This window comes from Diabrotica undecimpunctata, chromosome 6, assembly GCF_040954645.1.
Source record: "Diabrotica undecimpunctata isolate CICGRU chromosome 6, icDiaUnde3, whole genome shotgun sequence".
Lineage (NCBI taxonomy): Eukaryota > Metazoa > Arthropoda > Insecta > Coleoptera > Chrysomelidae > Diabrotica > Diabrotica undecimpunctata.
In genome coordinates this window covers 14,182,007-14,198,560 of record NC_092808.1, presented here as the reverse complement: position 1 = coordinate 14,198,560, position 16,554 = coordinate 14,182,007, and the positions used below count along the sequence as shown (strand labels likewise).

The 16,554-nt window shown below is 32.8% G+C and overlaps 1 protein-coding gene across 2 annotated transcripts in view; it reads left to right on the top strand.

Annotated features, from left to right (window-relative positions):
* LOC140443157 (E3 ubiquitin-protein ligase AMFR-like) overlaps positions 1–16,554 on the top strand; it is a 105,931-nt gene that overhangs the window by 40,724 nt on the left and 48,653 nt on the right. For both annotated transcript variants that reach the window (XM_072534251.1, XM_072534252.1), the window contains exons 2-3: positions 12,504–12,761; positions 14,846–14,998. In XM_072534251.1, coding sequence (XP_072390352.1) covers positions 12,504–12,761; positions 14,846–14,998 — 411 coding nt within the window. The remainder of the gene's footprint in view (positions 1–12,503; positions 12,762–14,845; positions 14,999–16,554) is intronic.

Sequence of the window (16,554 nt, the reverse complement as noted above, 5' to 3'; positions counted from 1 at the left end):
TCTACAGTAAGCAGAAACTATTTGAAACGGTAGCTCTAGTAGCCAACAACAATTTCTAGTTTATCAGGTTATATTTTGAATTGTTAATTATACAATTAAAATATTAAATATTCAATTTAGACCTCGTTTCATTCCATTAAATATTAACCATTTGGTTTTTTCGCTTCTCGGTCATTGTAACGGAATGTCCGTTGACATCAGTATTCTTAATAATTAAAGATATTGGAAATGTGTACAAAGTATGATATTTAAAAGTGTTTGTAGTTATTTTTGCTTGTGTAAATACTAGCTAAAATAAAATCTGAAATGCTATAAACCTATTTGTACAAAAAGTAACAGGACATCCTTCTGAAATTATTGTTTGTGACATTTTACGTTTGTAACTACAGGGGTGCGCATAAGTCAGTTGGCAAATTTGCAAAAAAAAATATGTATTTACAATAAGTGTTCAAAATGTTCAGCATTCATCCCAATACACTTCAAATAAAGTTTTTCGATCGAATTAATAATGCAAGCAAGCATTGTTTCAGATTTTCGAAGTTTTCGCTATTCACGCAAAAATTCTGTTCTCAAGCATAGCCCAGATTGAGAAACCCATAGAAGTAATGTCTGGCGACCTCGGAGGCCACGATTCGAGGAAAATGCTGGTTTAGCATAATTTAGCTTCGTAATCACAGTCCTGAAAGTAAAACAGTAAAAAGTTAATAAATACACACATTTTTATAACTTAAATTTAATGCGAACGCAGTATTAAGTTTATTCCGATACTTTGTTTTAATTGCCATAACTGTTGAAACTGCTTTTTCGCACAAATAGGTGCTTAAAAAGGCAAATATAAACGAAGAGCATCCCGAAGAATGAATATATAGAATGAATATATATATATATATATATATATATATATATATATATATATATATATATTCAGGGATTCTACAGTATTCACTGCCTTCCATCGCTCAACCGTTTCCATCTCTCTCTGTTGTCCCATTCTCCATCGTTTAGTCCTCTCTTACTCATGGCGTCGTCTACTTCGTTCCTTCAGGATTTTCGGGGTCGTCCTCTTTTCCTCCTTGCTATGGGGCTCCATGTGGTTATTCTCTTTATCCATCTGCTGTCTCTAGTTCTTCTTACATGTCCATACCACTTTAGTCTTTTTTGTTCTATATATGTTAGTATGTCTGTTTATATTGATGTTCTTTGCCTCATTTCGTCATTATTTCTCCTATCCATTCTTGTTACTCTGCAGCATCTTCGCAGGTATTCCATCTCTGTTGCTACTATCTTACTGCTGTTTTCTTGTTTATAATCCAATTTTCAGCCCCATATGTCATAATACTTCGCACTAATGTTTTATAAATATGTGTTTTTGTCTTCATATTTAGGTGTCTATCCCACCATACTGAGTTAAGTTGTCGGATTGCTGTTCTTGTTTGTCCTAATCTTTGTGTAATTTCTTCCTCTGTTGTTGCCTGTTTCGTGATTATAAACCACAAGTATTTGAATTTATCCTTTCCTTTGATTGTTACGTTGTCATCAATCTGTAGATCTTCTATGTCTTTTTCACCTGTAGATAGGTACTCTGTTTTCGCGAGGTTAGTATTTAGGCCAGCCTTGGTATATTCTTCTTGTAGTTTCTTCATTATATAACTGAGGTCGTCTTGGTCTTGTGCAATCACTACTTGATCGTCTGCAAAGCTTAACGTATATAGGTATTCGTTCCGTACCGGTACTCCCATGCCTTCGCATTTTCTTTTCCATGTAGTCAAGGCTTTCTCTAAGTATATTTTGAATAGGGTTGGAAATGTGTAACAACCCTGCACGAGCCCTTTTGTTGTGGTGAAGTCTCCTATGATTCTTGTTCCCATTTTAATGGACACTTTATTTTCTTTATACAGAGCTTTTGTAGCTTCTATGAGTTCCGTCTGTATTTCTAATTTGTACATTGCCTCCCATAGTTCTGACCTTGGTCCAGAGTCATACGCCTTTCTCAGGTCCACAAATGCTAAATGTATATCTCTATTTTTTCTTTTTTCTTTTCCAACAGTTGTTCCAGTGTGTATATATGGTCTATGCATGATCTTCCTGCCGTGAAGCCTGCCTGATCCTCCCCGATTTTGCCTTTTATCGCTTGCTCTATCTTTTCTCGCAGTATCTTCCCATATAATCTTCCTATTGATGATATTACGCTTATTCCTCTGTAGTTTTCGCATTGTTTTCTATCTTCTTTCTTAAATATAGATGTAATATATGCCTCCATCCATTCATTTGGGAGCAGTTCTCCATTTATGGCTTTCTGAAATATTAATTCTATCATCCGGTGTAATTTTTTTGATCCCTATTTTATAAGCTCAGGTGAGATGCCTCCAAGTCCCGGTGCTTTCTTATTTTTGATTGCTTTTATGGACGGTCTCATTTCCCTAACTATTATTTCTATTTCTTGTTGTGGGGATTGTGCTTCGTCTTCGCCTGTTTTTTTTTCAATGAATTATGGTCTTTGTTCTGTTAACAGTTCCTTGTAATAGTCCTTCCATTCTTTGTCCTGTATATTTCCCAATTTAATTTTTTCTTCTGAGTTTTGTTTCAATCCTCTCAGTACTTTCCATGATTCCGAAGTTCTTGTACCTCCTATGTATGTTTCAATATTTAAGCAGGTTCTTTCCCATTCTTCATTCTTTTGTTGTGTAATTTGTTTTTTCACTTCTCTATATTTTTCTCTATATTCTTTATAAACTTCATCGTTGTTTGTAGTCAGCCATTTTCTGTATAATTGCTTTTTGTCTTCAATTATGCTTTTTGTTGGTTTATTTATTTCATAATAGTGCTGTTTATTTGTTATATCTTCTTTTTCTCCAAGGGCTTCGAATGCTGATTGTTTTATTATACTCGCCTTTATAAGCTCGTATATTTCTTCGATGTTGCCGTATCTAAATTCTATTAATTTTTGGTCTAGACGTTGTTGGTATAGTTCTACTATTGATTGATCTTGGAGTAGTTCTATATTGTATTGTTTTTCTCTTATAGTGTTCAACGGTTCTTCTGTAGAGGGGGTCTTGTTATGTTTCCAATTAATGCCCATTTTTGCTGTCAGTAGTTTATGGTCCGTTCCACATTCTGCTCCTCTTCTGACTCGTACATCTTTTATCTTTTTGTGGTATCTTGTTTGATTATTATGTAGTCTATTATCGATTTCAGCTTTCGTGTTTCTTGCGTCTATGTATATTTATGAATATTTTTTATCTTATCACGTTTTCAATATACCAAACATAAATAATTAACTGAGAACATTGTGCTATGTCTGTACTCTCGTCTAGCTGAATAGCAAAAAATGGCGATTGTTTTAATGCATCAACTACCTGGTTTTGTATCGTATCATCAATGCGACGTTTCACAGTATTGTCAGAAAGAGGTATTTGAGATAACTTTTGCTTACTCTGCGTTCCAAGAATAATATCAGCTGCTTTTGTCAAACACGGTTTAACAAGCGTCTCTCCAATAATATGGCTCTTCTTTTCTTTAGCAATCAGAAGTGGTAGCTCATATGAAGCTTCAAGCACCTTTTCAGAAGACTGAGCCATAGAACCAGTACTATCCAACTTCATGCGTTTTAAATTTTCAGATTTTGTAGCAAAAAAATTCTTTGGTTTGTCCTTAAAAGAATTTGTTTGGATGACAAATGTCTTTCAAGACGATTAGGTCTCATTGCATCATTGCTTAATACGTCATAGCAAATTACACATTGATGATGTTCGACATTATCTTTACGCATACAAATAAACCCACATTTGATATAATCATCATTTATATTTGCGTTTCTTTGCTAAGCTCATCTTGACTACAATAACTTCTCTCAATCAAATCAACGAAATCAATGAAAGTCAACTTCGACAACGCTCGGTTGTCAAATGCGCACTATTGCCACATGGAACGGCTCAAATTCCATTCTTTCAAGCGATTTCAAATTTATGTGTAAAGTCAGATGTTACAGTGGTTTGTTTTAATTTTCTAAACATCATGGTTAATTTAGAATTTTAGAAAGACTAAAACGTCCCCCAATTTGGGACCCCTGCTCTAAACCCATAAATTGATCCTCTCCTTTTTGGAAATTGTAAATATTTTGTACCTGTACAGATTACCTACTTATATCATTTGTAAATCGATTGATCCCAAGAAACGATCCCATTGCTTCTAGAAGTACCATTATCAAACTTTATTGAGAAGTTTATAAAAAATTCTGGCAACTCTCAACAAGCTATGTGGAGACTTGTTGATGTTTTCACTGATAATTCTAAACTCAAGGCAGATAGTTTTAATAGCCATTCTGCTCAACTACTGAGAGAGTAATAAATGAACTTGAGATTCCTCAGCTAACTCTTGATGTCTATTTAAAGTATATACCACAGGAAAATATCCCATGTTTTAGTTTTCAGCCAGTAATCTTTAGTGAAGCTATTACAGAAATAAAAAATAATAACAGCAAAGATCCTGATGGATTTAACACAAAAATTATTAAAACTATTAAAAATATAATTGTTCAACCTCTAACAACTTTAATAAACCAATTAATATCTTGTAATACTTATCCTCAAGTTTTTAAAACTGCAAAGGTAGTACCTCTGTTTAAGAATAAAGGCTCTTCTTCTTCAAGTGCCCTGTCCGTTGCGAACGTTGGCTATCAACATGGCAATTCTGATCTTGTTTGCGGCGCTTCTGAATAGTTCGACCGATGTGAGCCCGAACCACTTCCACAGATTTTGGAGCCACGAGTGTCTTCTCCTGTCTGTCCCTCGCTTACTGTCTACTTTCCCCTGGACAATCACTTGCAGTAGACAGTACTTATCGTGTCTCAATATGTGGCCTAGATATTCAAGCTTTCTTTGTTTGATTGTGCTCACGATTTCTTTCTTCTTTCCGATTCTTTGGAGTACCTCTATGTTCGTTCCAGGATATACGAAGAATGCGTGGGTACACCCACATTTCGAATGCTTCTAGTTTTCTCGTGAGCGTCTCTGTCAGCGTCCAGGCCTCCATACCATATAGTAAGATCGGAAAAATGTAGCATTTAACTAGACGTAGTTTTAGGGGAAGAGACAAACCCTTGCTTATGAGGAGTTTTTTCATATTGTTAAATGCTGCTCTAGCTCGTTCTATTCTCGCCTTAATTTTTGTGGCCTGTTCCCATGTTGCATTTACGTTGGTGCCAAGGTACACAAGATTCTACATGGTCGATTAGTATGTTACTTATCCGTAATTGTCGAGCAGGTTGTTGCTTTTAGCTTATCGGCATCCACTTTGTCTTCTTTTTTTTTTTCAAAGGCTCTATTGATGATTATAACAATTATCGACCCATTTCTTTGTTGCCCATCTTATCAAAAGTTTATGAACGAATTTTAAAAAATCAAATTAATCTACATTTTGAATCTAATAAACTGTTTGCCATAAAGTTTGTACGGATTCCGAAAAAATAAAACAACAACTTTAGCTATGGATCATTTCACTAGCAATATTTTGGAAGGATTTGAAAAATATCTTGATACTCTTAGTATTCTGCTTAGAAAACTTCCTTATTATAATTTTCATAGTGATGCTATTCAACTAATTGATTCATATCTATCAAATCGTGATCAATATGTTCACTTCAACCAGTGTGATTCTCAAAAAGAATCTCTGTTGTTTGGTGTCCCTCAAGGCTCGGTTTTGGGTCCAGTATTATTTCTTATCTATATTGATGATCTAGTGTACTCTTAAAATGAAACAGTTAACATTGTTTTATTTGCTGATGACACTACTTTCTATGCAAGCTATCACCCTTCTGAATTCGACACCCTTGATTATACCAAACGTCTGAAAAAAACTTATTCAATTGGTTTTTAACTAACCGTCTCTCTTTGAACAACTCTAAATCACAAAGTGTTAATTTTAATTTAAGAAATAACGCTTGTGTTGAAAACGTTGCTCTACCACAATGTGTAACCGGAGCGAAGTTTCTGGGGATATATGTGGATGCGGGGCTAACCTGGGAACAACATATAGTTAATCTATCGAAAAATCTTTCCCGACAACTTTTCCTCTTCAGGAACCTTGTACAAGTGACTTCCAGGGAAACTATTTTAACAGCTTATCGTAGTAATTTTCATTCTCATCTGACATATGCTATTCTCTCCTGGGGTCACTCTTGTCATATTGATGCAGTGTTTGCACAACAAAGAAAGTGTGTTCGTATTATTTCTGGGCTCTGTTATAGAGCAGACTGTAGAAACTCCTTTAGAGCTTTAAAAATTTTAACATTAAACAAAATCTTAGCGAATACAATGCTCATGTAGATTTTCATAATTATCCCACCAGATTTAACAATAATCTTATACCAGAATTTAGCCGTCTTGAGAGATCCAGAAATGGGTCAAGGTATTTAGCCATAAAATTCTACAACTTAGTGCCAGCTAGAATAAAAGCTCTTAATTTTCATCAGTTTAAGGCAAAAATTAAGAGTTACCTTATAGTGAATGTTTTACATATGATGAGTATTTTACTTCCAATTTTAATTTGTTGTAATTGTCAACAGTATAAGTTAAAACACTGTATCTATGTTTTATATTTTATATTTATATTTATGTGTATATTAACTATATTGACATATATTTTTTTTCTTTGACTTGTAAAAAATACTTTTGTATTCATTTATTACCAATAAACCATCTATCTATCTATCTATCTATCTATAAATTAAAATGACTACAAAATTTAAGACAAGAATTGAAATAATGAAGTATGTAATGCTGAATATTTTATTTTAGAAAATCTCTGTCACTGTTTTATGATGTTATATTGGGTTTTATCTCACGTGCAATAAAATTTGTGCTATCAATCATTTTCAAATGTACTATAGTCAGTTTAGAGCTTCTTCACCCATACCCCAACATTACTTCTAAATAATATGGATATAGAAGTAAGAGTATTATGTAGTTTTACAAACAAATATTATACAGTGTGGCGCACCGAAAACGAAACAGAGGCATTTACTGGCAGATGATTCCTTTTTTGAAAAAACGCTCGGACCCGTCGATTTTGTTTTCGAGGGGGACACAAAATTGGCATAAAATCACTTTAACATTTGCAGCCCCTTAAGCGGGTGTGGCATCATCCCCAAAATCTTAAATGAAAAGGGGGGTCGAATGATCCATTATTTGAAAGGTCTTTCAACTCCCTTTATAATGTAAAATTCATGTATTCAATTCAGTAGTTTTGGAGATTTATTGATTTAAAGTTTAAAGTAGACTTTAATAGGTACATCAAATTAGTTTGTACTTCTTTCAGAAGAAATTTGAGTAAAAGCATTTTCTTGATAAGTAAATGCTTTTATTTACTACGCCCATGGTTTATTAATAATAAAAATAGCAATTGAAGTGTCCTTTGTGACAAAAAAGTTGTTTCTTGAAGAAAGATGAGTAGAGAATGCCACGTACTTATTTTAAATAGGAAATAGTACATTAGTTTGCGATTGATTTGACCAATCTTTGTTGTTAAAATATCATTTATTGCTTTATACATAAATTAACCATGGTATATTCCACGGCAGAAAGGGTTGAAATTATTGAAATATTTTTCGGAAATAATCAGTGCGCTAATAGAACAGCACAAATTTTTAATGAGCACCGAAAATATGTTGTAGAACTTGTAGCTAAATTTCGGGAAACTGGATCAGTCGCCAATAAAAAACGTAATATTGAAAATCCTATAAGGAACGAAGCAACAGAAGTGGGGGTTTTAGGGCAAGTTATTGTAGATCCTACATTAAGTACCCGCAAATTGCAAACTTCGTGTGGTGTTAGTCGACGTACTATCCAACGGATTCTAAAGGCCCATAATTTTCATCCTTATAAAATTCACCTTGTACAAGAACTTAATGAAGACGATTTTGATAAGCGATTAGAATTTTGTGAAGTTAAGAGTGAACGAATTACAAACGATGAACAATTTTTATTTAACATTTGCTTTTCCGACGAATGTTCCTTTTTTTTAAATGGCGAAGTAAATCGTCATAATTGTCGATATTGGTCGGACTCTAATCCCAGAATTTACCATGAGGTACACACACAGCAGCCACAAAAATTAAATGTTTGGGCTGGCATTTTTGGCGATCATTTGGTTGGTCCTTTTTTCTTACCTGGAAATTTGACTGGTGAAATGTATTTAATTTAGTACATAATTACTGCAAAATGCCATAGATCCTGCGCTAACAGATATAATTGAAAATCAGAATGATGGTCGATACGTTGAGAATATGTTGATGTTCCAACAGGATGGTGCCCCACCACATTACTCATTAAGAGTTCGGCATTATTTAGATCAGACCTTTCCAGGTCAATGGATTGGTAGAAGAGGTGCCGTTGAACGGCCCCCAAGATCGCCAGATTTATCACCTTTGGATTTCTTTTTGTGGGGTTACTTAAAAAGCAAAATCTATGCTACTCAGCCAACATCCTTAGAAGATTTACGACAAAGAATTGTGAATGAGTGCCATCAAATTACTCCTCAAATATTGCAAAATGTCCGGCAACGTTTTCAGCAAAATCCTTATTATTGCATGGAAAGTAATGGGGGTCATTTTCAACATTTACTCGGCTGACAGGTCAGTTCATTCTTTATTTTTTAACAACTTTGCTGCTATGTATTGATCTCCTCTTACGATGATGTATTTAAACTTTAAATCAATAAATCTCCAAAACTACTGAATTGAAGTACATGAATTTTACATCATTGTAAAGGGAGTTGAAAGACCTTTTAAATGATGGATCATTCGACCTACCTTTCCATTTAAGATTTTAGGGATGGTGCCACCCCCGCTTAGGGGGCTGCAAATGTTAATGTGATTTTATGCCAATTTTGTTTCCCCCTCGATAACAAAATCGACGGGTCCAAGCGTTTTTTTTTTAAAGGAATCATCTGCCAGTAAATGCATCTGTTTCGTTTTCGGTGCGCCACCCTGTATCTTGTAACTAATATGTTGTAAAGCTGGTATTTTGCTGCATCTCATTATTTTTTAATATCTCAAAACAAAAGAAAATTTAACGTTTAATCTAGCAAGTCCTTTTCATTCTCTTTTACAAGGAAGTTGGGACAATTAATTTTTTTTTTTAATTTGGTGTCCGGTTATTTTGTTAAAACGCTTCATTGTTTATACATATGAATAACAATATCGTTTAATGCGATAAGCCTTTTGAGCGTATATGTATAAAATATTATATACATAATGCATTAGACTGATAAGGATATCATTGTTGAAATATAGCACATACTACTCAAAATAAATATATTTATATTGTAATGATTTGTAAAAGTGGAAAATTTAACTCCGTTGAATTTAATTTCTGTTGCGCACAATGAAAATTGTAAACATTACAGAATCTCTGTGTAGGTAATGCAAAGTGCTTTCACAAAGTGTGGTAACGCGCCATTATGCGAGTTAATTATATACGGAGATAAAGTTCGGACAGTTTAATTTTTTATTTCAGTTTTTTAATTGTTTGTTAACAAATTCATTTTTACTCCCACGAGCGCGTGGGTTATTTGACAATATCTATAAATTCTATTTAAAGCATTTTAATATTAGGTATTTTTTATTAAGAATTAACCGCAATTTCAGTTGAAAATACATTTATTTCGACATTTAGATTTCCCAAGTGATGATAATCGAAACATCAAAATAAACATTTTAATTACTATTTAAATGGGAATAAGCCACAATTAAAGGTTAAAGTACGTTTATTGACGTTTCAAATACAAACATTAGTTTGTATTTTGAGAACGATTTCCGAAGTGGAAATTGAAACGTTAATAAACGTACTTTAACCTTTAATTGTGGCTTATTCCCATTTAAATAGTAATTACTTTAACATGTCACAAGAAAATAGCTTCAGAACAATATTAAGAAACATATTTTAAGCTGCAATTTTTTAAATTTTAGTCGGAGTTTTGAAAAAGTCTTTCAAATTAGTAGTTCGGTTTACGTAGACTTTATTTTTTAAGTAGCCTCGTATAAGTTAAATCTGGGGACCTAGTAGGCAATTTAGTGGGGCCACGCCGTGCAATCGCCGATAATTACAGTATCATAATATACAGGGTGATTCAAAAAAAGGTAACCCCGTCTCTAGGGTAGGTAAAAAACTGAAAAATAATTGGGGTTTGCTTAGTAAAAAATTGTTGTAACGCCATTCGTTTTCAAGATACAGGGCGTTGAAGAAAAAAAAATTTTATGCATTTTTTACGATTTTGCCGAAACTACTGGCAACATTGTAATGAAATTTTAATACGAATATGTTTTGGAAGCTGATACATCCCATGAATTTGTTTTTATATCTAATTCTCATAGAGGGCGCTAGTTACACGGATCGTACTAAGTATTAGTCAATATAACTTTTTTAAGAGTATAATTATTAATTAAAATTTCAAGTAAACTTAAACATCATTCAATTTTACACGGAAAAGGTACTCTTGGTAAAACTCGATACTGTGTACCGTTTTCGGAATATTTTGATTTAAAAATTATGAAGTAATAATTGATGCTGGTAGTAATGATAAAGTTCTAATAGGTATACCTCTATTTTCTCCAAGTGTGCCATGGAAATCTGACATTTATTGATTGTTATGACGATAAATCAACAATAATTAGAGTTTTGAAACCTTGTTATTTGTAAAATCAAATCAAAATGTACTCAAATGTTGAATACACTGACATGTTATTAACCTTAGGCGAATGTTTAGGATGTTCTAGTGCAGCTGTGATACGTTATGCAGAAAAGTTTCCTAGAAGAAACTTACCAAGTAAAAAAACATTTAGAGCCGTTGAACGACGTTGTCGAGAAACTGGGAATGTGAGACCAAATAAAATAAATTCTGGTAGACCAAAAACAACAAGAACAATTAATAAACAAAATAATATTTTAAATTTACTTGATTAAGATCCAACAGTTAGCGTAAGGAATATAGCTAGACAAACAAATACTTCTTCTTCAAGTACTTGGCGGATACTGAAAGAACAGCAATTACATCCTTATCATTACAGACAAGTCCAAGAGCTCTTGCCAGATGATCTACCGGTTAGAGTGAATTTTTGTGAAACATTGCAACAAAGGACAGCCCACAATCCAAATTTTTTAAAATGCATTCTTTTACGGACGAGGTCACCTTTACGCGACAAGGTATGTTTAACTCCCATAATGCACACTACTGGTGTGATGAGAGTCAAAAGGGTATCACATTACCAACACTCATTTAAAGTTAATGTTTGGGCAGCAACTTTAGGTAACAAATTAATAGGTTATCATATTCTACCTGGAAATTTAAATGGTGATATGTATCTTGATTTTTTAAACAATTCCTTATTCGAGATATTAGAAGATTTAACGCTAAACGAGCGAAGATCTTTATTTTTTATGCACGATGGAGCTTCACCACACTTTGATAGAAGGTGTCGTAATTGGTTGAGTAATCATTTTCCGAATCGATGGATTGGTAGAGGTGCAGAAGCTCCGATTCATTGGCCTCCTCGGTCGTGCGATTTTAACCCTTTGGACTACGCAGTTTGGTCGTATGTTAAGGAAAAATCTATGCTACAGAGGTAAATTCACGCCAAGAATTGGAAGAAAGAATTCAACGTCAACTTAATGACATCATAGCTGATCCCCTACCGTTTAGAAGGTTAATGGAATCTTTAGAAAAAAGAATAGACTTGTGTACTCGCGAAAACGGAGGGCATTTTGAACACTTACTGTAACTGAATTTTATTTTATGTTCTTAGTCATTAATTTAATTTTCTTCTTGTGAGTTTTGTTTAATTACTAACTATTTTATAGTAGCATCAATTATTACTTCATAATTTTCAAATCAAAATATTCCAAAAACGGTACACAGTATCGAGTTTTACCAAGAGTACCTGTTTCGTGTAAAATTGAATGATGTTTAAGTTTACTTGAAATTTTGATTAATAATTATACTCTTAAAAAAGTTATATTGACTAATACTTAGTACGATCCGTGTAACTAGCGCCTTCTATCAGAATCAGATATAAAAACAAATTTATGGGATGTATCAGCTTCCAAAACATATTCGTATAAAATTTCATTACAATGTTGCCAGCAGTTTCGGCAAAATCGTAAAAAATGCGTAAAATTTTTTTTTCTTCAACGCCCTGTATCTTGAAAACGGATGGCGTTACAAAAATTTTTTACTAAGCAAACCCCAATTATTTTTCAGGATTTTACCTACCCTAAAGACGGGGTTACCTTTTTTTGAAACACCCTGTATATTATTGAAATACAGTTATTATATCTATAATAAAGAGACTTCATTATTTTATTGAATACTTTCGTAAAAAAGTTATTTTTTTCTAGTTTCCTTCCATTCTTAATATAAACAATCACGCTTGGAGTCGTGCTAAACTATTGGTATCATTATTGTACATATTTTTTTTTTGTTTTTATTAACGTATTTTTGTTTCTTTGCAGACGATGATCAACATGGCCATTTGTTGGTTCATCCTACTGGGTAGGGCCGTTCAAAAACTGGTCTTCGGAGAACTGAGGGTCTCCGAACAACAGCAGCTCAGAGACAAGTTTTGGAACTTCGTATTTTACAAGTTCATCTTCGTTTTCGGCATTATCAATGTCCAGTACATCGACGAAGTGCTTCTCTGGTGTTCCTGGCTTTCTTTGCTCGGTTTTTTGCATTTGCTGTCGCAGTTGAGCCAAGACAGATTTGAATATGTAAGTATTCACTTGACTATTAACCCTATTAACTACTATAAGCCAAAAATAATTACATAAGTACATTTTTTTACATAAAGAAAGCAAACAAATTTTTTTTGATAATTTTTTTATTCATAAACTAGGATTACAAAATGAAGTACCATAAATGGTTTAAATTGAAGTTATTCTTTGCATTTTTTGCATACTTGAACATAACATTGTAAACATATCGGCATTTTACACTCTGCACAAACATAGTTCGTTTTTCTGTCTTTCTTGGCTGGACAGAGATGACATCTCTTTCTTTTTCGATTCTCATTGGCTCGAGGAGGCTCTTCTTCTTCTTTGCCCTGCCCGAGGAGGCTCAGGAACACTTAAAAAATTACTATGACTGTTAAGATACACGATAAAACCCGACCATAACGGCATTAGAGTATGCCTTTAAGATGGTCAATTGGGACCACAGAGGAGTAACAGTAAATGGCGAAAAGCTTAACCATCTCCGTTTCGCAGATGACATTGTCCTTATCACAGATAATTTAGGAGAAATATCTTAAATGATATGGACTTTTCATGTTCGAAGGTGGGCCTCAAAATGAATTTGACCAAAACTAAGTTTATGACAAATATGGTTCCCAATTTAACCATTTACCTATTCAAGACAAAGTGGTAGAACTGGTGGAGAAATATACGTATTTGGGTCATAAAATAAGAAGGGATAACCAAACATGCGAAATCCAAAGACGCATTATTTTAGCGTGGGCAGCCTTTGGAAAACTGTGAGACACACTTAGGGCCAACATACCAAATAGCCTTAAAAGAAAAGTATTTGACCAATACGTATTACCGGTCATGACCTATGAGTCGGAAATTATGACTCTAACCAAGACTACGGCTTCAAAATTGAGAGTGGCGTAGAGACGAATGGAACGGTTTATGCTGCGAGTGAAGTTGCGGAACCGAATAAGAAACGAAGATCTGCGAAGTAGGAGGAGTATTGCTAATGTTGTGGAACCATAGCGGAATTGAAATGGAACTGGGCAGGCCATGACTCACGATGGACGAGCAAAATTACAAATTGGAGGCCAATAACAGACAAACGTAGTAGAGGAAGACCACCTACACGTTGGGCTGACGACATCAGGCGTATCGCCAAAAATTGACAACCAAGGGCACACAATCGTAGAGAATGGAGGAGTTTAAGGGAAGCCTATGTCCAGCAGTGGACGTGATAAATGACGGCTGGATGATGATCATGGTGATAATGACTCCCTCTACAGTATCATTGCCAATTTGTGCATTTGAATTGCCCGTTACTATTGTTACCATAAATATGACTCATATTTAACCTGTAAACATGTTATTATTCTAATAAGAATTTTATAGTGGTTTCTCCTATGATAAAACCGGTCTTCTTTCCATGCCGTTCGAGAGAGTTCAGGGGTCAGCACAGGTCAACACCCGTCCGCTTCGAAAGGACTCCAGAACAACGGTTGATAAATATATACAAAGAAATTTTCATTGTGTTAGTTAGTCTGAATAATAATATCGAGTCGAGTTTTGAAATGTAACGCACGTATTGTCCAGAATATAAATTGTAATAAATGTTGTAAATAAATTATATAATTATAGTGTAAAATAAATTAGTGTAATATTGTATAAATAAAGACTTTAATAAACTAAGTGTTAGAATATTTTATAATAAATAAAGTTAATAAATTAGACTAATAAACTCAGTTCACTATGATGGTTTCTTGAGATTTTAATCATTACAGGATTTCATGGATTTGATCGTAAAACTGCTCTTGTTGTTTAAGAGACGTAAATTTCTGAAAAAAAAAATAAATTTATATTGTTTGTAAGAAATATCGCAAATAACACAAATTAATACCTATTGAACAACGATTTCTCTAAATTTACATATTATGATATATCGGAAGTGTTAATCGTAAGTAAATAAATGTCACAATAATTGGGGACATAAAATGGATCGAATTTTTTGCAACTGAGTGTATATTAGTTACCATGTTTAAATTTTTAATATGTGCATGTATAAAATTTAATGTAAGTAGGTATATTCTTACACGTAATATATTTTGCAGTTGTCCTTCTCTCCCAGAACACCGTTTTGGAGCCACGTCAAGCTGATGGCTCTATTGGCTGCTATATTTGCCCTGTCGGGATTCATGTTTGTGGTGTCTATTTTCGTCGGATTCTTCGGCGGACTCAATACGTTCTTCTTTATGTTCTACGAGGTAAGTTTATGACATTTTTATAGTGTAATTACTTTATATTAAATTGTAGTTTTGGACACAACAAATATAAATACAAATTCGCCAAAATAAATAGGACTGATCATAGCTGTTATATTTATTTTTTTATTTATTCATTTATTTAAAATATATCTTTGAAATGTGCATAATAGTATCGTAAATAAGCTTAATAATGATTATAGCCCAGTCTAGTCATGCAAAAATCATCGATTTCACGGCAAAATTTTTCGCAGATATCTGAAGGTTTTAAGACATAGGTAGGGTTAGATGACGAATAGATGAAAAGGTACTCGTATTTTTACCTTGCGTTTTTTTTAAACAATAATTTATGGTCACAATTTCATTTTTTGTCTATAAGTTTTTTCCCTTACATTTTAAATAAACAATATTCATATCATTTTTTTATATCAAGAATATCTTTATTTTCCGGTTTTTTCAATTATAATTGATAAATAATTTACAGAGATATTTGCAAAAAAGCAGTTTTTTTGCACTAATTTATAAATTTTATTAATTTTTTTATTAACAAAATAAAATGTTATTAATACATTTGAACATCGAGGAATTATCGTCTTTTAAATTTGTGCGAAATTTCCCCCTGATCGGTCAAATAGTTTAAAAGTTATTTAATTTATTTATCCCTGAGGCTAAATATTTAAACTATTGAACTTGCTCTATTAATGATGCTAGACACATTCAGCAAATTTCATAGGATTCTTTAAGACTTAGACTATCTCAGAAATTAATTGCATATTGAGTTTTCATCGAAATTATTTATAAAATAAACGTTTGAAAAAGGAGTATGTTTTTTACTTATAAACAATTGTAATAACTTCTATATTTTTCAAGCTACAGACTTGTACGTATTGTACAACCATTGGATAGCTGGTAAAAAAACTCACATTAAAAAAAACCTTATATGACCAATAGAACGAAGTTAGCGACTATTTTTAAAAAAATAATATCTCCATTGTTTATAAACATTAAGAAGTAAAATTTGCACAAATTTTGAATGAAAATCTAAACTTTATATTGAAACTTATACCTATAAAATTCATCCAATTTTTCGAAACTTACAGATGTATCTAAAGAAAATAAAAAAAGTAAAGTTCAATAAACATTGCAAAATTTAATAAGACAAGTGATGAAAAAAATCGACTTATTTTATCAAAGCAGTAACGCAGATTAGAATAATATTGTATATCATATTTGTACGAAAAATAGAATAAAAATCAATGTTGTTAATTATAAAAATACAAACAATTATAATTAATATAAGGAATATAATAATGTAATGTTATAATGTGTAAAAAATTACCTGAAATTTAATTTATAAAATATATAAGTACATATTATTACATCATTGATATAAAATGAAAAAAATCTGTTGATTTTCCGAGATTACCTTGGAGGTGAAAATTATGTCATCATTATTAATACTGCGACAAACTATTCCAGCCAAATTAAAAAAAAAAGTAAGTTTTTACGGTGAATTTCAAATAGACTCAACTTTTCCGAGGTTTCCCATATTTTCCGGC